Source organism: Ochotona curzoniae, unplaced genomic scaffold, assembly GCF_017591425.1.
Source record: "Ochotona curzoniae isolate NIBS_2020 unplaced genomic scaffold, NIBS_Ocur_1.0 contig_1014, whole genome shotgun sequence".
Classification (NCBI taxonomy): Eukaryota; Metazoa; Chordata; class Mammalia; order Lagomorpha; family Ochotonidae; genus Ochotona; species Ochotona curzoniae.
Window position 1 is genome coordinate 48,720,813 of NW_024464920.1, and position 24,423 is coordinate 48,745,235.

Genomic DNA, 24,423 nt, shown 5'->3' on the forward strand with positions numbered 1-24,423 from the left:
GCTTTGACTCTTACACAGCATAAGTATTTCCAGATTAAATAGTGAATTCAGTGTTGGGTAAAGCACAGCAAATAAGATTTAACATCAAACGAATTTTCCAGAAAGTCCTTCTTCCTCATTGAGCACTTCTTCTTCCCCAGGCTCTTCAGCAGGGAGCTGGATTGGAAGTGGAATAGCCATAGCCAGAATCAGCTATAAATAAGTGTTTCTCTTTTTTTTTTTTTTTTAAGCAAACAGAATAGGTGGGATTCAAATGGACACTTCAGTATGGAATGTTGATGTCATGAGCAATGGTTTAATGCTCAGAGATTTTATTTTGTTTAGTTATTCTTTTTACTATTATCATTTTATGATATATTCCATAGGCCCTAGGATTACACTTATCCCCTCCGCAAGCCCTCCTCCTTCTGAGTTCCCCTATATTATTACTATAGCATAGTTCTTCATAAACAGTCACGTGGCCATCATTCGGGCATGGACAATGGCATTGAGTCCAGCATCCTATTGTCAAGATATAGTTAACAGTTTCATTAGAAGTCCATCTTTGTCTGGAGATGCATACTGCATTGTATCCTCACATCTGGATATGATAGTCTGCATTTCACATTTACTATACATCCCTTAAATAAAAAGTCACAATACAAAATCAACAGCAGGAAGAAAAATGGAAATTTACAATGCCATGAAGTTAAATAACATGCTGCTAGATATGTTAATCTCCATTTAATTTTCATTTAAGGGGATGTATAGTAAGTATAATGTCTGAGAGATTTTAAAGAGGAAAGTCAGGATGGATATGATTTCAGTTGTGAAGAATCCACTTGGAAGAAATGGATCTTGATGAGGTCATGAGGACCAATGGGAATGAGCATGAATATTTGGCCTAACTCAGTACTACCATAGCCCACCTTAGGGTTCATTCTAGTTTTGGCTTTGACTCAAGAGACAGAGCGCTCAAGAGACAGCAGGCGCTGCCCAGGTGGGATACTGAGTTCCTGCCTCCTAACCTTTACTGGTACAGATCATTTGTTCGGGCATTTGTGTTAGAATGAACCGGTGCGTGGAACGGTCTAGGGCTCTGCTTACGTTATCCCCCTGCCTCTGACGGAAAAGAAGAGATCAATATTTGATGGGATTCAGTGATGCCTTAATTTTTATTGAAAAGGCAGATATATGAAGAGGAGGAAAGAGAGAGAAGGAAGATCTTTCGTCTGCTGATTGACTCCCCAAGTGACCGCAACAGCCAGAGCTGAGGCTATCCAGAGCCAGGAGCCTCTTCCAGGTCTCCCGCATGGGTGCAGTGCCCCAAGGCCTTGGGCCGCCGTCGGCCTCTTTCCCAGGCCATGAGCAGGCAGCTGAGTGGGAAGCGGGGCGACCAGAACATGAATCGATGCCCATATGGGATCCAGGTAGATACTAGGCGAGGACTTTAGCCACCTGGCTACTGTGCTGGGCCTATCAACTTTTTATTTTAAAGATATATTTAGTTATTTTTATTTGAAAGACAGGTTTACAGAGAGGAGAGACAGATCTTCAATCTCTGGTTCACTCTCCAAATGGCTGCATTGGCCAGAGCTAGTCTGGTCTGAAGTCAGTACCCAGGAACTCCATTAAGGTCTCCCCACATGGCTACAGGGACCCAAGTACTTGAGACATCTCCAGCTGTGTGCCAGGCACATTGCCAGGGAGCTGGATGGGAAGTGAAGAAGCAAGGAATCAAAAGGGCACCTGAGTAGGATACCAACACCTGCCATAGGCTGCCATCCAAGGCAGTCCTAAACAGGATTAGATTTCTCCAAATTATTTATTTATGAAAGTATGACCTATTATGATAAAATACTTTTCATATTGTGATTGAATTTCGTGCTAATACGAAGCAGGTAATATCTAACTTAGTGGGCATGGATTTTGTTTGAGCTGTACAAGCATGTGCAGCATAAGCACTTAAAGCTGCAGTGAAAAAGACCAGACACAGCCTTGAGTTTGTGCGACCTGTTTCTGAGTCTGAATGGCTAGTGCTTTCCTAGGCCGTTAACAGAGAGCTCGGTCGGAGTGGAGCACCCCAGACTCAAACCAGAACCTGTATGGGATGCTGGTGCTGTAAGCCCCTGTTTCTACAATCTTACTGGCCAGATTCTCAGTTTCAACTATTGGAGAAGTTTTTTTCCCTGGATGCTACTTATTCAGGTTGCCTCATTCTTGCATTCCTTCATGCAAACTATGTCACTTCTCTTATTCTCTTATAATCCCTTCATTAGTGCATTAGGCAGACTACTTTAGTCTCTCATCTGAAAAACCTGGATGATTTGAGCTTTTTACCTTTCTACCACAGGCAAATTTTTCAATTGACTATAGTGTCGTATTTATATAGATGTAGGCACTAGAAAGATTGCCTATGATTTCAAGAATTAAATCTTATTTACAGGGAGTTCATATAAATTTATTTTATGGCGTTTACATTTTCTGTTTTCCTAAGAGAGCTATGACAGACATTTAAAAAGTCAAGATGATAGGAATACAGAAGAATTCCTTTTTGTACGTGGTTTGCCTATTGAAGCAGCATTTTCACAAATGTTGTTTTGAATAAGCTAATGTCCATTTGTGCCAGGTACAAAAGGGGCTGTCTATAGGAGTGGGTGCTTCACAGAGGAAGTGAGGTAACATTTGGTGTGTGAAGGATGAGGAAAATTTGCAGGTTATGGCTATAACTAAATGAATAATAGAAAATAGCCTTAACTTTATTCTTTGCAGTTTGTTTCTTTTGTAGGTTAGTTTGGTTGCAGAGAAAGGGGGCAGTTTAAGGAAAAATTAGGGCGTTCAAGCAGTATGGTGTTTTCACATGTACCAGAAATACATGCAGAAATCAGTATGCCGTGGAGAGGAAATCAGGTCCTTGAAGATCTTTGTGTATCCCACAGTCTGTGTGTCTTTATCAATGGAGAATTGAATACAGAAGCAGAGTAACTGTTGGATACAATCTGTGTAAACAATGTGTAGGGGCTTGAATTTAAATGGTGAAGTGGGTAGGGATATAAAAGAAGATTGGGAGTGAAAAAGTGTGATGGCCACAACAATTTTTAAAGCAAGCTAGTTTTTGAAGTACACAGGTAGTCACAGACTTTTTTTTTAAGAGAGAAGAGAGAGATTTTCATCTGCTGATTCACTCCCCAGAGTACTCCCAAGTCAGTACTGGGCTGAGCGAGGAGCCTGGAATTCCATCTGCATTTCTGGCATGGATGGCAAGGGCTTAGACACTCGAGCTGTCTCCTGTTGTGTTCTCAGGACGAGGGAGCTAAATAAGAAATGGAACAGCAGGGACACAAACTGGTGCACATATGGAATATTGGCTGTGAAATTAGTTACACCACCACAGAGGTCCCAAAAATGCTTTTAAAATACTGTCATTGTCCTTCAGTTAGGACTTCATGTTGAGGTACTGCACAATAAGCCAACTCTGGCAGTAAGTCCTGGCTGCTTGTGTGCCTGGGAAGGCAGCTGGGGAGACTGGCTGTGGCCTTGCCCCAGACCTGCTGTTAAGGCTATTTGGAGAGTGAACAACAAATGCAAGATAACTGAGCAATGATCCTTAGTGTCTGTCTGTCTCTCTCTCTCTCTCTGCCTTGACCCACTTTGAAATACTTTTTAAACAGGGAAAATTCCTGGTGCTGCAGCAGCCTAGTGGCTGAAGTCCTCACCTTGCATCCATCGGGATCCCATATTAGTGCTTGTTTGTATCCCGGCTGCTCTGCTTCCCCATCCAGCTCCCTGCCTGTGGCCTGGGAAAGCAGTTGAGGATGCCCCAAAACCTTGGGATCCTGAACCCGTGTGGGAGACCCAGAAGAATTTCCTAGCTTCTGACTTCAGATTGGCTCTGCACCAGCTGTTATAACCACTTGGGGAGTGAACCAGTGGATGGATCTTTCCATCCTCCTCTCTGTAAAATCTGAGATTCAATAGAAAATAAATAAATTTAAAAAAAATGAACAAGAAAACCCCACAAACTACCACTTCTTTACCTGTTAATATAAATAAAATGCAATTTTGCACTTTAAAATACCTTAGCATGTGAAATTGTATCAAATATTTGGTATTAAATAGTTTACTGAATTGAATTAGCCGTGGATTGTACATTAAGTGAAAGGACATGAATATCGTGTGACTGATGGAATTGAATATTTGACAAACCTTGTTTAATGGGATCATGTGCCTGTTTCATGATAGAAGCAACAGAGGGTTTTCTTTAAATTGGGAAGTATGACAAAAAGAATTATTTCCTAATATGAGGAATAAAATTTTCCTCTGTTTCTTACTCTTAGATGGGAATGATAAACAACCCCAATGCCTACGGTTCCCCGTACCCTCAGGGCTCTGGACAGCAGATGGGAGCTGGCGGGCTGGGCCTGCAGATGCAGACCAAGACTGTCCTACCAAATAGCTTGTCTCCGTTCGCCATGGAGAAAAAGGCTGTTCCTGGAGGAGGGATGCCAAACATGGTGAGTATGGATTGCTTCAAAGTTGTCTTCAAACTGATGACTGCACCAATGGATGTGTTCAACTTCTCACACCTTCAGTACATACAGGGATTTGTGCACACAAGCACAGCTTAATAAACGAGCCATGTGAATCTTTGATTTTTTTTTTCCAATTTTCTATCACATGGTGTTTGTTTCGTGATCAGTAAAAAAAAAGAACTTACCCAAGCAGTAGCTAAGAGGGTTGCTGTCTTAAAGTGTTAGGGTTCTGCTATTCAGTGGCTTTGGCTGGTCAGCATTTTGAAGGGAAGGGAGGATAGAACCTTCCTCTTTAGGAAAACTTTGGCATCCAGGAAACCAACTGGATGACCGGATCGACCGATTTTATTTCCTGAACACTATACAAAACTAAAAGTGGGTACTGTTTACACTATTTTTGTTTGTTTTTAAGTTGTGTTTTTCGTTTGAGAAATAGATTTTACAAATAGAGCGAGAATTAAAGACAGGTAACTTCCATCCACTGGTTCACTCCCCAAACGACCACATAGCCAGAGCTGAGCTGATCCAAAGCTTAGCACCAGGAGCTTTTTCCTGGTCTCCAGGTGGATGTGGAGATCCAGGGACTTGGGCCATCCTCCACTGCTCTTGCAGACCATAAGTAGAGAGCTGGATCGAAAACAGTGTGGCACCCATGTGAGATGCCAACTAGCAGAGGGAAAATTAGTGTGCAGTGTCATTGAGTCAGCCAATTTACCCATAAAATCATGCTCATTTATGACATAAGCTCTGGTTTTATCATGGGAAATCTTTCAAAAGGTTGTGATGTTTTTCTAAAGTAGCATTATTTGTAGTTGTAAATTTATTCAGTAACCACTTTTCCTAAAAATGTTGAGTATTAGGCTTACTGAATGCCTTTATTTCAGATACTTAGCTCCACACCAGAGATGCAGCGATGAATGAATGAGACATTTTATCATGATATTTGTATCTTCAGAAATTGGAAAACAAAACTAAATTCCTTTCAGCATTTCTACAAACTTTTACCCACACTAACTACCCATGTGAAGTCTATCAATAAGGTTTTTGTTAATGTTTTTAAAATGTCTTAAGCCCACCACCCGTGAGGGCCAGCACAAAAATCCATTTGGGGAATGAACCAATGGGTGGAAGACCTCTCTCACACTCTTTCACTCTCCCTTTCAAATAAATTAAAAAAAAAATTTTTTTTGATGCTGCCTCCTGCGACTGGCATTTCATTGGCCCTCAGTAAAGCTCTAGCTACTCCACTTTGATCCAGCCTGGGGAATACAGCAGAAGGTCACCTCATGGTTGAGCCTCTATTATCCACATGAGAGACCTAGGTGAAGCTGCTGCTTTCAGTTTGCGCCAGCTTCTGGCTCTTAGGGCCATCTGGGAAGTGAACCAACAGATAGAACATCTTGGTCTACAACTCTGGGTTCCCAATAAATGAAAAATAAATTAGGGCTGGTGTTACAGATAAAAATGCCTAAGAAGCCAGTTTCCTGTATGGGTGCTAGGGAGAGTTGTGCTGGTTTGCTTCCAGCCTACCTGCCTCTGACGGCCTGGGAAAGGCAGCAGCAGATGGCGTGAATGTTCAGGCCCCGACCCTCACAAGGAGACTTGTTACCATGGCCATTGTGACCACCTTGGGAGGTCTTTCCCCTGTCTTTCAAATAATTTTTTTTTAATGAATTTCATTAGTTTTTTAAGGCATAGGCAGTGAGGGAGAAACAGGCCCACCAAGAGAGATTGTCATCTACTTAATGAACCATCAAATGTCCACAACAGTCAGGGCCAGGCCAGAATGATGCCAGGGACTGTGAACTCTGTCTTCCTTGTCTCTTGTGGTAACCCAGATGCAGGCTCTTGAACTGCACCATGCTTTCTCCCACGATGCACATTAGCAGGAAACTGGGTGGGGAAGCAGGGGAGCCTGGGCTGTTAACTCTAGAAGGCAGGTGTCCTGCACGGTGAATGTAGGGTCCTGCCGAGGCAATCCACCTCCCATTTCTACTGAAAAACCAGGGAGAGAGACTTGCTCTTTATGCCACCGCCTTCTTGTTTTGCCCTCTCACACCAGAGCTGACCACGTCCTCCTCAGGTTCATTCTCTCGTGTGCTCATGTTGCTATTCTCCTACTAAATAGAGTTTCTAGATGGTAGAAGCTATCATTTATTATTATTGTTATTACTGAAGCACTCTGTCAACAGATAGATCTGACATTCAATACACCAGCCATAAAGATTTTAGTTTTAAATATCCCTAAATCCTTATTAAGAATAAGTACACATACCTTAAATATACTTTTGTTGTTCTAACCCTTAGGGCCAGCAACCCGCCCCGCAGGTCCAGCAGCCAGGCCTGGTGGCTCCAGGTGCCCAAGGAATGGGTTCTGGGGCGCACACGGCTGATCCCGAGAAACGCAAGCTCATTCAGCAGCAGCTTGTTCTCCTTTTGCATGCTCACAAATGCCAGCGCCGGGAGCAGGCCAATGGAGAAGTGAGGCAGTGCAACCTTCCCCACTGTCGCACCATGAAGAACGTCCTCAACCACATGACGCACTGTCAGTCGGGCAAGTCCTGCCAAGGTCAGTGGGCCTGCGCGGTGAGGGAGAGGATGGGCTGGTGCCCTGATTGCAGTTCTGATATTCTAAATATATACGTAGAGTTTAAAGTCATGCAAGTGGATACATTGAATGGCATATTACTTTATGTATCATTTATAGCTTAATAAAGCTTTTTTTTTTTTTAATGCCATTGTCTGTGGATGTACCACAGTTTATCATTCATCTGGTAACGGATGTCTTAGCTGCATTTGAATTCTGGCAATTACAAACAATTACGATGTACAATAAACAATTATTTTGCATTTTCTTTACTGGTCCTATCTGCTGGAGGCGGTTCTGTGGGTGTGGTAGAGCAGGCGGTGCCAGTCTTCCTGCTCTGTGATAATCCTCACCAACCCTGAGCTTGCCCAGGACAGCATCCTGTGTATTATTGTCACATAGGCAGATACCCCAGCTAATAACATCGTAGACAGTTCTACTTCATGTAATTTGTGCATAGTCACTAAAATTCTTTCATGGGTATATCTGTAACATTGGTTTAGAATTCCTTTACCTTGGGGGAAATTTTTGTAGTTTCAAATTGAGTTTCTGCAAATGCCTTGATTATTTTCTGCCTGTGAATTACAAAGCCTGGTTTTAGAGCTATCCTGTAAGGATGCTTAGAAGGTGCTATGAGTTCATAATGTTTGCAGCATCTATGACGTGATCAGTGAGTCGGCTGTCAGTGTATAACCTGTTCATGGAAAATTTTTATTTTCTTCAGTGGCACATTGTGCATCTTCTCGCCAAATCATTTCACACTGGAAGAACTGTACCCGACACGACTGTCCTGTGTGTCTCCCTCTCAAAAATGCTGGAGATAAGAGGAATCAGCAGTGTAAGTCAAGGTTCTCTGAGAAACTCACCTGTGGGATGTAATAGTTAGAATCCAGAACTTTGAAAATTATTTGTAAAAAGTTATAGATAAATTTGTGTTCCATTTTCGCAGAGCAGACACTCCCAAATGGCCACAATAACGAGCTGAGCTGTCCAAAGCCAGGGGCTTTTCCCAGGTACTCAAGTGGGTATGGGGCCCCAAGATGAAGTTGTCTTCTGCTGCTTTCCCAGGCCATATGCAGGGAGTTGGAGCAAAAGTGGAGCAGCTGGGACATGAACTGGCACCCCTAAAGGATGCCATTTTTGCAGGCACAGAGTTAACTTGATGTGCCACCATCCCCATCCCTGAGCTTATTTAAATAGAAAATGTGCTGTCTTAGAGAAGAGTCATAAGGGAAGAGATTATATTTAAAAAAACAAATTTTTTTTTAAAGAATCTAGTGCTGATGATTTGTTTCCCGGCAGTGCTGCTTCTCATCTGCTTGCTGCTTGTGGCCTGGGGAAGCAGTCAAGGACGGCCCAAAGCCTTGGGACTCTGCACTTACATGAGAGACCTGAAAGAGGCTCTTGGCTTTAGATCAGCTCAGCTCTGGCCATTGTATTGGGGCGTGAATCAGCAGACAGAAGATCTTCCTCTCTGTAAATCTGATTTTCCAATAAAAATAAATAAATCTTCAGGGGAAAAAAAAACTAGTGCTGAAAGACAAGCTTTAAATGTCTGCATATGAAAATGAAGTTAAAGTTCATAAATTAGCAAGAATCATAAGTAACTCCTTTATGAATAGAAATATGAGAAGCTGGCGTTATTACAAAGATGGCTAAGCCACCTCCTGTAATGCCTGCATCCTGCAAGAGTGCCACGTGGAGTCAAGGCTGCTTTTCTCCTGATCAGGCCCCCTACCTGGAAGAGCAGTGTGAATGGCCCCGGCCTGCAGCTCACGACACCCACCTGGCAGGCCTGCAAAGGGGTTTGTGACTCCTGGCTTTGGCCAGCCCAGAATTGGCCAATTACAACCCTTTGGGATGTGAGTCAGTAGATTGAAAGAGTTTCTTTTTCTCTCCCTCCCTCTGCCTTTAAAAAATATTAAAAGCATAGTAACTAGAACCTCACTAAAGAAGAAGGAATACCCAACAAAATTCACTGTTGACCCAAGAAGTGAGGGAGCATTTCTGCGGTCGTTCCCGCAGCGCTGGAGCTTTGTGGGGTCAGCTGTGTGACTGAGGCAGGCAGGCACAGTGGAGGCCTGTGGGGAGGCTGTCGCTGTCCTACTAGAAATCTTTCATCGAGCAGCTTTGCATCTACCAAATTCTTTTAGTCTGATGGGAGGGAAGATGCATATACTGTGATGTGTTAACCAAATTAACAATTTTTTGAAATTTGTTCTAACATGGCTATCTTTCTATTGCCGAATTTAGTGTTGTAATGCATATCTTTTGTCTTCTCTAGCAATTTTGACTGGAGCACCTGTTGGATTAGGCAATCCTAGCTCTCTCGGAGTGGGTCAGCAGTCCGCTCCCAGCCTGAGCACAGTCAGTCAGATTGACCCAAGTTCCATAGAAAGAGCCTACGCAGCTCTCGGACTACCCTACCAAGTCAGTCAGATGCCGCCCCAAGCCCCGGTGCAAGCCAAGAACCAGCAGAACCAGCAGTCTGGACCATCTCCTCAGGGCATGCGGCCTATGGGCAATATGAGTAAGTCTGTGCTGGTGACAGGTCGGGTGTGTGTAGATTATATGCCAAAATGCAGGACCAACTCCTTACTTTAACTTTGTTTTCTTTTGCATGAACCTTCTAAAACAATTTTTTTTATTCAATACAAAATCATTATAGTTTATCGAGCAGTGTGTCTTCTTGATCCCTTTTCACAAATAGGATCCCAAGTGTTTCATAACGTTACACTATGTGGATTCTCTCATATTTTTGTACAATATATCCTTTTGAAAGATTATATGAGGGGGCCTTCAAAAAGTTCATGGAAAATCTGTATGGATTCTAAATTATTTTGTACCATGATCTTTTGGAGGCACCTTCATGCAGTATTTGATTGAATGGTCTCTTACAAATTGGACACTGAGGTGTTTGGGTGTATTTTTTTCTCGTGATTCATTTATTCTATTCGAAAGTTAAGAATGAGAGCCACAGATGCATCTTCCATTTGCTGGTCCATTCCCCAGATGGCTGCAGTGGACTGGGCCAGAGCCCGCCTCCTGCAGTGCCCCCATTCCTTTCTGGATGTGGGTCTGAGTCGTAGCTGCTCTGCTTTCTCTGTGTAACTCTTCCTTTCAAATAAATAAATGTGGATTGAGGTGTACAGACTACTCTCTAACAGAAAGAAAAACCTGGAGATCCAGGTACCAATCCAGTCCTCCTCTGCTTTCCCAACTTCCTCAGCCAAAAGCTGAAGCAGAAGTGGAACCAGCCCCAACTCAGAAAGCAGTGCAAATAGTGTCCCCCGTGCAGCAGCACAGAGCTAACCGTGTGTGTGCCTCAGATAGCAGAACACAATGCTGTATCTCATGGTTCGAAGTTAATAAGAGAGAAATAAATGTGGTAACTGTCGGTAGGGCTTATTTAGAGAAATAATACATGCTTTCAAAGACACTTAATTTTTTCACTGCCTAAGGAAAAAGACGGATTCCAGGTTCCCATTTCTGAACCTGTTCGCTTCCCTATTTGTGTGTGAGCACAGTTACGCTCTGTGACTACTCCTCTGCCTCCAGACAGACACATCAACATGGAGGACGCTTTAAGTAGAGAACAGAGCTGATTTACAGTGCAGCAGGGTTAGATGCTGCTTCAACACACAGTTTCCATATTGAATCCTGCCTGAGTCTTGCCCGCTGCTTGGGTCTCTGCCACACAAGTGGGCCAGTAGGACAGCAAGATAGAATTCCTGAATCTTGGCTTTGACTCAGAGCTTTTGGGGTGTGAAACAGTGGATGAAAGGTCTCTCCCTGTCCCTGTGTTGTTGTTTCTTCTTTCCATCCCTCTTTTCTATTGCTGCCTTTCAAATGAAAAAATACAATTTGTCAAGAGGGAGAACATAATTTTAGTGAAGTTGTAGCATCTTAGCAGGCTGCCACTTCTGAGATACCAGCGCCCTGAAACCCAGATGCTGCTTCTGTTTGTGGCTGCCCGGTTTTCAATCCAGCTTCCTACTAATGTGTTTGCCAAGTCAGTGGATAGTTGAGCCCCTGGCATCCTGCAGGAGAGCTGTAGAGTCCTGGCTTCTGCCTTGGTGTGGCTGCCGTTTGGGAAGTGAATCCGTGGTGGGGATTATCTCATCCCTCCCCTCCATCTCTCTGGCTTTTTAATCAATAACTCTTACAAGTGAATGCTGATGATGGGGTCATTCTGTAGCTAGGAAACAGTCTTTGGAGAAGTGGCTTTGAGTTCTGAATCTTCATCTTCAGTCAGCAGATGAGGGAACTACATCTTTTTTTATTATTATTATTTTAAGGTTTTTTTTTTTTTTAATTTTTATTGGAAAGGCGGATATACAGAGAGGAGAGACAGAGAGGAAGATCTTCTGTCCGATGATTCACTTCCCAGACGAGCGCAACGGCTGGAGCTGAGCCAATCTGAAGCCAGGAGCCTCTTCCGGGTCTCCCACATGGGTACAGGGTCCCAAAGCTTTGGGCCGTCCTCGACTGCTTTCCCAGGCCACAGGCCAGGATTAGAACCGGCACCCATATGGGATCCCGGGCGTGCACTGCGCCATCTTTATTTATTTCTAAAGAGTTATTTGAAAGGCAGATTGACACAAAGAGAAAGAGGAGACAAGAAGAGAGAGCTCTTCCACCTGGTGGTTCATGCCCAGATGACTGCCGTAACCATGCCTGGACCCACTCGGGGTGACAGCGACCAAAACGTGCAGATTGGAGGAAAGCAGAACTCCAGTTGCACTCTGTTGTTACTCCTGCGTGGCGAGGAGCGGCTGAACTGACCTTAGTGCACATCAGACGCCAGCTGTATTTTGACTTCTTACATTTAAAAAAATTATTTTTAGTTCTATTTATTTTGAAAGAGAAGGAGAGACAGATCTTCATCTACTGGTCAGCTCTCCTCATGGCCTTAGCAGGCAGGACTCAGCCAGATGAATCAGTAGCTTCTCCTAGGTCTCCCACCTGAATATTGGCTCATTTTCCGCTACTTTCCACTGCTGGCCCCACGAAAGCAACTCACTTCGATATATTTCCTTTTACTCGGCAACCTTAAAATGCTTGCTGTTCATGTTTTTCCAAGATTGGACTTCACATGACAGTGGAGTCAGTTCATAGTCTATCATTTTAATCCTAAAAGACCATTGGCCTCTCTATAGTATTCCTGTGTTGTTTTTTATTAAAGATACCTACGTACTTGAAATAGAAATGAGAGTGCTATACTCCATTTGCTGACCCACTCCCAAATGGCCACAACTACTAGGGCTGGATCAGACCCAAGCCAAGAGCCAGGAGCTGCTTCCATCTGGTTGACAGGAGTCCAAGGTCTTGGGTCATCTTCTGTTGCCTTCGCAGGAAAGAGCAGCTGGGACTAGAACCAGTGTCCCTACAGAGTTCTTGCCCTGCAGGCCACACCTGCTGCACCAGAGCACTGACCCCAAATATTTGTACTGTCGCTAATGATGTTCAGGTTTTTTTTCTAACAATTTATTCGTTATTGTTGGAAATGCAGATTTACAGAGAGAAAAGGCAGAGAAAGAAGATCTTCCACCTGTTAGTTCACTGCCCAGATAGCCACAACTCCACCTGCTATGCTTTAGCCAGTCAAAAGCCTAGAGCCAGGACCTTCCTCTGGGCCTCACATGTAGGTGCAAAGTCCCAAATCTTTGGGCCATTCTCCATTGCTTTCTGAGTGCAGTCCTTAAGTGGCATGCTAGATGGCAACTATAGAGCCTGGACGTGAAGCAGAGCCCATATGGGATCCTGATGGTACAACAGGAGGATCAACCAGTTGAGCCATTGTGCTGCCCCTCTCAATTTTCCCCGTATGTTTGATAGGCACAGCTCTAGACCATTGCCTAAAACAGCTGAGGCTGGGTAGGTCAAAGCTGAATACCCCTGGTAATGATAGTAATGATCCTTACACCCGTGCTGCCAGGGGCTGCCTTCTGAGCAATGCACAAGCAGGAAGCTAGATCAGAAGCCAAACACTTGTACTTCGGATATCACTCCATGTTCCTGTACCTGATCTCAGTTGTTCTGTTAATATTTCCCTGCATGGGCCCTGTGCGTTGGCTCAGTGGCTACAGTCCTCACCTGGATTCCACCTGGATCCCATATGGACCCTGGTTCATACCCAACTGCTCCACTTCCCATCCAGCTCTCTCTGCTTGTGACCTGGGAAAGCAGTCAAGGTCAGCCCAAAGATTTGGGACCTGCACCCGTGTGGGAGACCTGGAAAAGCTCCTGGTTTTGGATCGGCTTAGCTCCAGCCATTGCAGCCACTTGTGGAACCCGCAGACAGATCTTTCTTTCTCCTTCCCTCTGTAAATCTGGCTTTCCACATAAATAAATAAATAAGTTTCACTGGGTGGGTATTTGCTAGAACTTAGAAACCAAACTGTTATGTGCAGCACAATTGTCTAGTGGCTAAAAGTCCTCACCTTGCATGCGCCAGGATCCCATATGGGTGCTGGTTCATGTCCCGACTGCTCCACTTGCTACCCGCAAGGGAATCCAGAAGAAGCTCCCTTGCTCCTGGTTTTGGGTTCAGCTCCAGCTGTTGTGGCCACTTGTGAAGTGAACCAACAGACAGAAGATCTTTGTTTCCTTCTCTGTAAATCTGCCTTTCCAATAAAAATAAACCTTTAAAAAAATAATAAAAAATTTTTTTCTGATAATTAGGTGCCATAAATTATTTCCCTCATGTTTTTCTTAAGCTCGTAAGTTGCTATTAATTTCCTGTGCTTATGGGTAATATTCATAAATTGACTAATTTAGATTCTAGCTTTTACATACATACATATGTGGGTACATAGTTGGCTTGTACCCACTGAAGATAAATGATCAGAGAAGGAAAATTCTGAGTTAGAAAACGTCTGTGAATACTTGATTGTGCCAGCTCTTCCCAGGCAGTCCTCCCACCTGCTGGTCAGCTTACGTGTCTTGAGCATTTTGGCTGAGGATACCTCTTCTCCCATCCCCTTCTAAGGACATTGTCTTATAATATCAATTTTCACATTTTGAAAACTTACTTGAGGCTGTACATTTTTTAAAAAAACATTTGTGTTTTCATTTAAGGAATGTATTTTATGATAACAATCTTACTTACTGTTGACTTTTATTTATTTATTTATTTTTTACTAGATGCTAGCCCTATGGGAGTCAATGGAGGTGTGGGGGTTCAAGCACCGAATCTTCTTTCTGACTCCATGTTACACTCAGCCATAAATTCTCAAAAGTAAGTATCAACATGCTTTGTGTCTTGAGTTACATTTCAGGAGTTGTTGAAAAATTTATGTTTTTGATCATTTGAAGTTCTGTCAGTTAACTGGGATAACTTTCACAGTCACCAAAACCATAGTAATTTGCAAAGTATAGCTTTTAAAAGTGAAATTTGCCCTTTCCCAGCTTTAATAATTATCTAACGAATTGCTTAAGATGAGCTGTGTCAAAATGCCAACTTACTCTGATAAGACTTGGTTAAGATTTCGTCTTGTCTTGCATAAAAAGATATTTAACTCTCCTTCACAAAGGTATATAAATCATGTGTAGTTTGGCAGCTGGGACTGCCCTATCCCACCTTACCACCACTCTACCACCACCCCTTGGCCTAATATAGAAGAAAATGAAAATTGGAAGCATTTATTTCACTTGCCTTGCCCCATGCCTCAACCCTCCCCACCCTAACAATGGTCCTTGTGTAAGTGCATCCTTGTCAGGTATGTTGACATCAAGCATAAAAATTTTGTGGAGATTTGTTTATTTTTATTGGAAAGGCTGATTTACAGAGTGAAAAGCATTCATTCCCCAAATAGCTGTGTTGCCCGGAGCTGAGCTGATCAGGAGCCAGGAGCTTCCTCAGGTCTCCCATGTGATTGCAGGATCCCAGGGCTTTGAGCTGCTTTCCCAGGCCACATCAGGGAGCTGGATGGGAAGCGGAACAACTGGGACATGAACTGGTGCCCATTTGGGATCCTGGCACTTGCAGAACGGAGGGTTAATCGGTTGAGTTGTTGTGCCAAACGCTCTGTGTGTCACTCTTAAGGGACATGACCACACTTTCCTTCCTCCAGACCTCTTTATGCAGATGGACTCTACTTCTTTATTAGACCCATTAGAGTAATCTCACTGTCAGGTATAATTAAATGATATCTTTCTTGTCTGCTAAAATTATAACTTCTTTTTAAAGCCAACTGATGAATGACAACTCCAGTGTAGCCTCCCTGGGTCCGCTGCCAACAGCAAGTCAACCATCCAATACTGGAATTCGGAAACAGTGGCATGAAGACATAACTCAGGATCTTCGGAACCATCTTGTTCACAAACTGTAAGACAGCGGGATTGTTTCATTCACAGAGTTGTTGAGTCAGCAGGGGGATAGAAACTGTCTAACCTGCCTACTGTTCCTTCCCCCCACCCCCCACTTATTTCTCAACCTTTCTTCTCAGTATCGATTATGGACTCTGGAATTTTAGCGTTTAGCACAATTCTGCCTAGTGGCATAATTAGGTGTTGATTAAACTTTGTTCATTTTAGTGTCATTGCCTCATAAGCTCATATCTTATAAGAAAATCGAGGCCTCCCTTGTTAAAACATGATAGTGATTCTGTTTATCACCAAAAAAAATAGAAATAAGTGTATAAAGTGTTGTGCATTTCCATATGAATGTAAAACTGGCATGATATTACAGTGGTAGGATTTTCCATTCTTAGAGTTCAAGCCATATTTCCTACTCCGGATCCTGCTGCTCTAAAAGACAGACGGATGGAAAACCTAGTAGCCTATGCTCGGAAAGTGGAAGGGGACATGTATGAATCTGCAAATAATCGAGTGAGTGTCTGGGTTTGTGTTTGTTTGGTTTTCTCGGTTTCGTGTTGACAGGATTGAGTCTGTCTTGGATATTTAAGTTAACCCAGATCCTTCACACGGGAAAGAAGCAGAGCCGCAGCAGCAGGCAGCCTTCAGATGGCCTGATTGCCTGTCCCTGCATCCTGTTCATGGAACAAAGCACCTTCTTACTATGGTGACCCCCATTGTCCTGACCATTTAAAAAGAGGCAGAGCTGTTAACTACCAGCTGTGCTGCTTCCATTCCGATATGGTGAATCATCAACATTCAATTTCTCTATATCATTTTAATTTTATTTTCTGAATTGGTGTTACTGCAAAATGTAGTATGTTCTTTCCATGGTCTGTAAGTTGCCAGCATGGATTTCATAAAACCTGGTTGGAAAGATGTCTCCCCTTTGGAATATGAATTAATATCTTCCCCTTTTAGTTTGTGCCTTTGGTTTAATTTTTGTTGTAATTTTCCTTTTTTCTTCATCTGTTATTCTCTCCCCCCCCCAAAAAAAAAAAAAACCATAGGCGGAATACTACCACCTTCTAGCTGAGAAGATCTATAAGATCCAGAAAGAACTAGAAGAAAAACGAAGGACTAGGTTACAGAAACAGAACATGCTTCCAAATGCTGCAGGCATGGTGCCAGTTTCCATGAATCCCGGGCCTAACATGGGACAGCCACAACCAGGAATGACTGCTAGTAAGTAGTGTTTCATATATTTATGTTTAGGAGAAGTTTATAGTGGTTTCTGAACAAGTCATCCATTTTTTTAGGGTTGTATAATCATTTTGCCTTTGCAAATAATGACAATAATTCATCCTATACTAAAAGGCAAACACTGCACTTCCACTTGGAGAGTGCAGGTGGCCCTCTGTGAGCACACTGATTTTCACCAGTGTCTGTGACACTCAGTGATTCACTCTAGGAGGCTGACCAGCTTCAAGTGTGTGGTAGAGGCTTGCGTACTGTTCTTTAGAAATCTCATTGAATGTATGACATGATAGCTTCAGTTTGTGGTTTAGAACATTGTTCTTAATCAGATGAATTCCTGGTTTGATCAATTAATTAATTAATTGCAATCAGTGAAGCACAAACGGAGACAGGGTAAGGAAGACCCTGCAGGCTGAAGTCAGTGAAAGCAGTAATGAGTAGAGATAAGTTGTGTTTCATAGAATACCTGTGATGTTGATCTTTGGCTGACAGTAAATCTGAGATTTTATAGCATGAGATCCTTTCCTTAGCCCGTCACAGATGATTGTACAAAACTTGAAAGTTTACAAATGTCTGTAAGCCTTAAGGAAAAAATGGCAACAGACGGTATCATAACTAGAATGATTAAGTCATGCAGAAATGTTTTAAACGTTAACAATATTGATCGCCTTGATGTATGACTTGTTAAGTCGTGGGTCAGTGGGAAACATGAAGTATAGAGGAAATGATGGATAACGAATATAAAAGAACAAATAACCAGATGAGTCCACACATTTGGAGGTTTAAAGGATGAAATGGTTGTTAACAATTGTGCTTCTGAGGATTTAATTTAAGCATCAATAACCATAATAATTGATGAATTTATAGATGTTGTTCATGCTGCCCTTTTTCATTATAGGAAAAAAGCCAGAAGCATTTGGAAGTGTTTTTCATTTCTCAGAATTAGTATTTTCTAGAGGCTTCTGTCTAGTTCAGAGCTTTAGTTCTTTTGATATTCAGGCAGAATTCTCCAGGGAAGTATAAAATCTACTAAGTACATGGGTTTTTGTTGTTGGTTTTCCAGTTTTTAGTTTTTTTGTTTGAAAAGCAAAAAGATACAGTTCGTCCTAGTGGTTCACTCCCCCAAATGCTTGGAGTATTTGTGCATGGGCCAGGCTGACCCCAGCACCCCGTGCTCGTGTGTCCCACATGTCTGCCCCTCCTGCGTTGAATTTAGAAGTGTGTTGGGCCTTGAGCCCAAGCACTCCAAGTACACGTGATGGCATCCCAGATGGAATCTCCACCACTCTTGACCATTTTGCTTTTCAGTAAAGGACAGGCACTAAGGACTTCCTCAGCTTACTTTCTCTCTTTTTCCCTAGATGGTCCTCTGCCTGACCCAGCCATGATCCGTGGCAGTGTGCCAAACCAGATGATGCCTCGGATGACACCACCCTCTGGTAACCATAGTTAGAGAGCATTAATTCTGATGAGTGTTGTAGATGACACGACCACTCGTTCTGCAGGTCGGAGAAGTGCACGTAGGGCTTACTCTTGGCTTGTGTTCACAGGTCTGAATCAGTTTGGCCAGATGAGCATGCCCCAGCCGCCCATGGGACCCCGGCAGGCCTCTCCTCTTCAGCACCATGGACAGCTGGCACAGCCTGGATCGCTCAACCCGGTTGGTGTGATTTCTTTGAATAATCTCTTTGGCCTTCTTTTTACTTCAAAAACAAAAATTGTCACATTTGTTTAGAAAAAATATACCTTATTTAAATCTGCATTTTACACTTAATATAGATGATATGTTTGTATTTCAGAGAGTGAAAAAAAAACTTTCTAGAAGCAAAGTCAGAGAAGAGGAAACAGGGATGTGTGTCCATTAGCTTTCTCATTGCTCGCTCCCTAAATGGCCACAAAGCCAGAGCTTAGCCAGTCAAGAGCAGGAGCTTCTTGCAGATCTGCCCCGTTTGTAACAGATGCATCATACGTACATACTCATCCGTGGTCGTACGGACTCCAGCACCAAAGGCAGAGGCTTAGTCTAGTGTCCATTGGTACCGCCCCTAGTCCTCTTTTAATTTGTAGGACAGATGCCTTAATTGGTTGCGATCTTTGCTTTTGGTAATCAGATTTTCTTGTCTGTGTTTAAAGGCTTAGGTTTACATGTGCATGCATCCTTCTCAACTATGTAAACATCATCAGAACATAAATTTTTTAAAAAAATAAAGGTTTAAACAGGAGAGTTTTGTAGGCCATGAATGGTGCCATATTAGGCTGTGTCGACTCTGCTGTTGACTGTTAACAGTAAACAAAGAGCTCAGGACAAGAGGCCAGCACGATAGCTCATCTGGCTAATTCTCCACCTTTAAATACTGGCACCCCGTATGGGCACTGTTTCTTGCTCAGGCTGCTTCATTTCCTATCTCGCTCCCTGCTTATGGCCTGGGAGAGCAGTGGAGGATGGCCCAGAGCCAGCTTCAGATCGGTTCATCTGCAGCTGGTATGGCTGCTTTAGGAGAGACCAGCGGATGAAAGATCTTGTTCTTCCTTCTCTCCATAAAAATCTGCCTTTCCAATAAAAACGGGGAGCTCAGGATAGTGTTGTTTGTTCCCTTCACTTAGTGTTCAAAGAAAGCTCTTCCTTGTTCTGGATGAGGTCGTGTGCCAGGAGAGTGTGTGCACTTCTCTGCCCACGCTCCAGAGTGGCTTCTGCGAGCTGGGAGAGCTTGCTGTGGAAGTCGGTGGAAGCCACTTCTTCCTTGCGCTGGCCTCTGCATTTACCCATCTCCCTGTCTTCTCTGCATTGTCAGCCTGACAGCAGGGGCAGCTCAGTGGGTAAGTCACTTGTAATGCAAGAACTGTAATGAAAGCATGTGGTGCTTTGTGGTTCTTTGCAGCCTATGGGCTATGGGCCTCGCATGCAGCAGCCTGCCAGCCAGAGCCAGTTTCTGCCCCAGAGCCAGTTCTCAGCACAGGGAATGAATGTGGCCAGCATGTCCTTGGCTCCAGCCGGCAGTCAGGCACCAGCGTCTCAAGTAAGTCTCACATGATGAGAATCCTTAAAGACAACAACTTTAGATTTAGGATATTCTAAATATAGAGAGATTTCTCTGGTATAACAGTGGATTTTTTAAAATAAAGTAAGGCATAATGTAGCCCTAAATTGGGAATTTTGGCTGAATAGCACATGGGAGGGCCCCATAGCAGGGTGTCTTCAGCCCTCTCTCCCTTGTAGGGCTTAGGCCATTCATTGTGGACTTTATAATTGCTTCCCTTAAGCACTATATCATGTGTGTCTGAACATAGACCCCCAGTTGTAGAATTTTCTTTTAAAGACATTTATTTTGTATTCTAAATACCTGTGTAAATTCTCTTTGAATTGCTATTGTTATGATTTATTTTAACAGGCACAAATGTCCAGTTCTTCCTGCCCAGTGAACTCGCCTATAATGCCTCCAGGCTCCCAGGGAGGCCACCTTCACTGTCCCCCTCTGGCGCAGCCTCCACTGCATCAGAACTCACCGTCTCCAGTTCCTAGTCGCACCCCTACCCCTCACCACACTCCTCCAAGCCTGGGGGCTCCGCAGCCACCAGCGGCAGTCCCAGCCCCCGTCCCTACACCTCCTGCCCTGCCACCTGTGCCACAGTCCCAGAGTCTACATCCTCCCCCCCGGCAAACACCCACCCCACCAGCAGGACAACTTCCTCCTCAAGTGCAGCCCTCACTGGCTCCTTCTGCTGACCAGCCCCAGCAGCAAGCTCGACCTCAGCAGAGTACGGCGCCCTCTGTGCCCGCGCCAACGGTGCCTCTGCTGCCGCCACAGCCTGCTACTCCAGTAAGCAGCGGTTTAAGTTGTACGCAAATCAGTTCAGTGATTACTTCTGTGATTACTTCAGTGTTACTTCTGTGCAATTTCTGATTTTGCTTTTTTTACATCTCTTGTTACCTGGACTTTTGTATTTGCTGTCTGTGGTGACATAGAGCAAACACCAAGACTTTGCTTCGGTTTTTCACCGTTGTGCATCATGTTGTATTCTGAATCCTGAAAGTATGCAAAGAGGAATATGCAGGGGCCAGAAAGGTCCCTCCGGCCTCATGTTTCCTCTTCTTCTGACATATTTGTAGAATTTTTTTCCCAGCAGTTTTAAAGATTAAATTTGAGTCTCTGATCATAACAGAACTTTTTAAAATCATAATCAAAAAAGTGAAATACAGACCTAGAATCACCCTAAACGTTCTTGAAAGAGTATTTATACACAGGGCCCAGCGTGGTGGCCTAGCAGCTAAAGCCCTGACCTCGAACATGCCAAGATCCCATATAGTCTCCAGTTCATGTCCGAGCTGTTCCACTTCTCATCCAGCTCCCTGCATGTGGCTTGGGAAAGCAGTCAAGGCCAGCCCAAAGCCTTGGGACCCCTCACCTGCATGGGAGACCTGGAGGAGGTTCCTGGCTCCTGGTTTCAGATCAGCACAGCACTGGCTGTTGTGGTGACTTGGGAAGCAAATCATCAGAAGATGTTTCTCTCTCTCTCTCTTTCTTTCTCTCTCCTCTCTGTCTGACGTTGCAATAGAAATAAATTTTTTGAAATATATACATACAGTAAAAATGTAAATTTGTCTCATAATTCAATCCTGTACTTGCTTTTAGCCAGGAGCTGCTTTTGGGGTCCCACGTGGGTACAGAAACCTGTTTAGGCAGCTTGTGCGCTCCCAGGCAGATCAGCAAGGAGCTGGACCAGAGGTGGAACAGCTGGGACTCATACTGCCACCCCGGCCCTGAATTTTCCCGCTCTGACCAACCCCAAAACTCATCTTTGACTGGGTTCTCAGACATGTCAGTGGAACGTCAGGTCCCTTGAGTCGCATCTGGCTCAGAACACTGGGACAAGTCAGCAAGGGGAGAGGGCAAAACAGAGTCTGTCCGTTTTCTTGAATTTATTCTTTATAGGAATGTTCCAGAAAAAGCTTTGAATTTTCTTGCAGAAAGATAGAGGAAATAGATGTGTTTTGGCAGAGACCCTGTTGGAATGTGATGATTCGTAATACTTTCTCTGTATGGGAGCTCAGCTTGCTTTTTCTCTACTTTTCTGAAACTTATTCTCTAAGATGAGGTTTAAAATCGGATGGCCTTCTCCTTAACTCCTTTCAGTTTTCATGTCTAAATAGGGGCTCCTTCAAGGCAATCATCTGTGAAACTTCCACTGCTCACAACATGCCAGGAGTTGATGGTGACTACAGAAGCCATCACTAGCTCTTGTCAGCTTGCCGGGCGAGAGTGACAAGTGCTGGGCTCCTTTCTTACAGTATAGTTAAGGAAGGTGCAATGTGCCTAGTGTCAGCAGCCATGTGACTAACCTGCCATTAGCCAAGAAGTGTTCGTTCTTTCCCCCTGTTGTGTAAATTGTGTTTGTGTAATTGGCCAATTTCCCGTGTGTTTCCTGCTCTGCCCAGCTCTCGCAGCCGACCGTGAGTGTTGAAGGGCAGGTCTCCAACCCTCCCAGTGCGAGCAGCGCGGAGGTGAGCGCGCAAACCCTGCCCGAGAAACAGCCTGCCCAGGGAGTGAAAATGGAAGTCAAAATGGAAGTTGATCAGCCAGAGCCAGCAGCTCCTCAACCAGAAGATATTCCTGAGGTAAGAAGGGGGCGGTTACTCTGACATGTTGGTTCGGACCCCAGACTAGGAACCTGAATGTTAAAATCCAGTTGTAGTGGGAGTGTCTTTTGAAAATTAGGTGTCATTGCATTGGTTTTTTTATGAGTGGGATGTTTAGTTATGTGCACAAGGAGGAGTAAATGATGTAATGGCAAGGACTTTATTACTTCCCAGTTGGCTGTCTTGGGAATACTAAAAACTCCTCCCATGTGGTTTCAGAGTAAACCTGAGGATTGTAAAGTGGAGCCTCCGGAAGCAGAGGAGAGAAGCACGGAGCTAAAAGCAGAAATAAAGGAAGAGGAAGACCAGCCAAGTACCTCAGCTCCCCAGTCATCTCCAGCTCCAGGACAGTCGAAGAAAAAGAGTGAGTCTTCATGTCTGTGTGAGCAGCGGGATCAGGACCCCTGCCCCTGGTGTCGTTTCATTGACCATAGAGCCTTTATCCTGGGCCCTGGAGTTACTGATGCTGGTAAAGTGTCTTCTTTCCAGAAGGTGCTTCACTTGCTGCAATCACTGGCATGGTTCACATTGCCTGGAAATTACTTTTACAAAGAAATTGTTAATGTTCTTGATTAAGGTGCAGAAAATAATCACGCTAATAATGGTTATGTGGGCAAAACATGCTTAGTCCTACTTAATTATGTCCTGTTAACCATGCAGGGTTGCTAGCTTTCGGAGATCCTGTACGTCAGTGCATTCTGTTAGGACCAGTATCTAGGCTGGCTAAGCCACCGACTTCTCCCCTGCCGACAGGGAAAGTGACCCTCCTGTCACAGCAGCCAGAGGGTGAAGACCTCCATCTCTCCCTTCCTATAACTTTGTCTTTCAGAGAAATGAAATTGACTCTTCAGAGTGTTCTGTTAATATGATTTGCTACAAAATAAGAAGCAAACTCCATCTTTTGCCCAAAATGTCTAATAAGTTTAAAGAAGTTATATTTATTTTGAGCACAAACAAATGAAAGATGCAGGACTCTGCTGCCTGCGCAGTCTTTTTTTTTGAATGGCTTTCTCATTCACTTTAAATATGAAAGATACTTGGAGTTCTCTAACATATACCCTTGTGAACTAATAAAGTTAATATACAACAAGAACACATTTGAAGTGAAGCTGATTATACCCATTGTTGAAACAGGGTATTGCTTTTTTGGTCCTCGTTATATTTGTCCTTGAAAGAGTCTACTTTTCTGCCTCAGCTCCCAAGCATCAAGTGTGGTAAGGAGGGTCTCTGCCCTTCGTTTAGGTTTCTGATTTCTCTAAGGTCATATGGCAATCTGGAGAGATGGCTTTATCTGCTGTTGCTTGACAACTCAGCCCTTTGACTTGGAGTTCCTTTTGGACTGTTATTCACGAAATCTTTCTGTGAAATTTCATACTTCAGATTCTGCTTTCAACCTAACCCGGCCAGCTTTGAATAGATTATTCACTGAGATTAACTGAGACTTGAAAAGGGTTCAGAGGTGACAGGGACTGGCCTGAGCCTAGAAACTTTAGAGGCCAGCGTCGTGGTGTAGCAGATAAAGCTGCTGCCTTCGTGATTTGGCAAAGCCAGTGGCGATGGCCCAAGTGTTTGTTCCACGATGTCTCTGTGCTGGACCCAGAAGAAGCTCCTATTTCCTCGTTTCAGTCTGGCCCAAATCTGGCTGTTGTGGCTTCTAGGGAGTAAACCAGCAAATGGGAGATCTATTTATGTGTGTTTGTCTCTACCTCTCTCACTGTAACTGATTTTTTTTTTTTTAAGATTTATTTTTAATTACAAAGTCAGATATACAGATAGGAGGAGAGACAGAGAGGAAGATCTTCCATCCAATGATTCACTCCCAAAGGCTGATGATTCACTCCCCAAGTGACCACAACGACCGGTGCTATGCCGATCTGAAGCCAGGATCCAGGAACTTCTTCCGGATCTCCCACATGGGTGCAGGATCCCAAGTGTTTGGGCCGTCCTCAACTGCTTTCCCAGGCCACAAGCAGGGAGCTGGATGGGAAGTGAGGCTGCCGGGATTAGAACCGGTGCCCATATGGGATCCTGGTGCGTTCAAGGCAAGAACTTTAGCAACTAGGCCACAGTGCCAGGCCTGTAACTCTGATTTTAAATGAATCTTTTTTAAAAGGAGGGTGTGGAAGCAGCAGCTA

General features: G+C 43.8%; 1 protein-coding gene across 4 annotated transcripts in view; it reads left to right on the forward strand.

The window, feature by feature from the left end:
• EP300 (E1A binding protein p300) overlaps positions 1–24,423 on the forward strand; it is a 66,367-nt gene that overhangs the window by 22,541 nt on the left and 19,403 nt on the right. Inside the window, exons 3-16 of one of the 4 annotated variants that reach the window (XM_040986608.1) lie at positions 4,317–4,493; positions 6,819–7,080; positions 7,823–7,936; positions 9,383–9,628; positions 14,245–14,338; positions 15,290–15,427; positions 15,813–15,930; positions 16,467–16,641; positions 18,015–18,092; positions 18,204–18,313; positions 19,533–19,670; positions 20,043–20,471; positions 22,088–22,267; positions 22,508–22,652. In XM_040986608.1, the coding sequence (XP_040842542.1) occupies positions 4,317–4,493; positions 6,819–7,080; positions 7,823–7,936; positions 9,383–9,628; positions 14,245–14,338; positions 15,290–15,427; positions 15,813–15,930; positions 16,467–16,641; positions 18,015–18,092; positions 18,204–18,313; positions 19,533–19,670; positions 20,043–20,471; positions 22,088–22,267; positions 22,508–22,652 (2,404 nt within the window). The remainder of the gene's footprint in view (positions 1–4,316; positions 4,494–6,818; positions 7,081–7,822; positions 7,937–9,382; positions 9,629–14,244; positions 14,339–15,289; positions 15,428–15,812; positions 15,931–16,466; positions 16,642–18,014; positions 18,093–18,203; positions 18,314–19,532; positions 19,671–20,042; positions 20,472–22,087; positions 22,268–22,507; positions 22,653–24,423) is intronic. The other 3 variants (XM_040986625.1, XM_040986615.1, XM_040986635.1) reach the window with 3 other exon arrangements.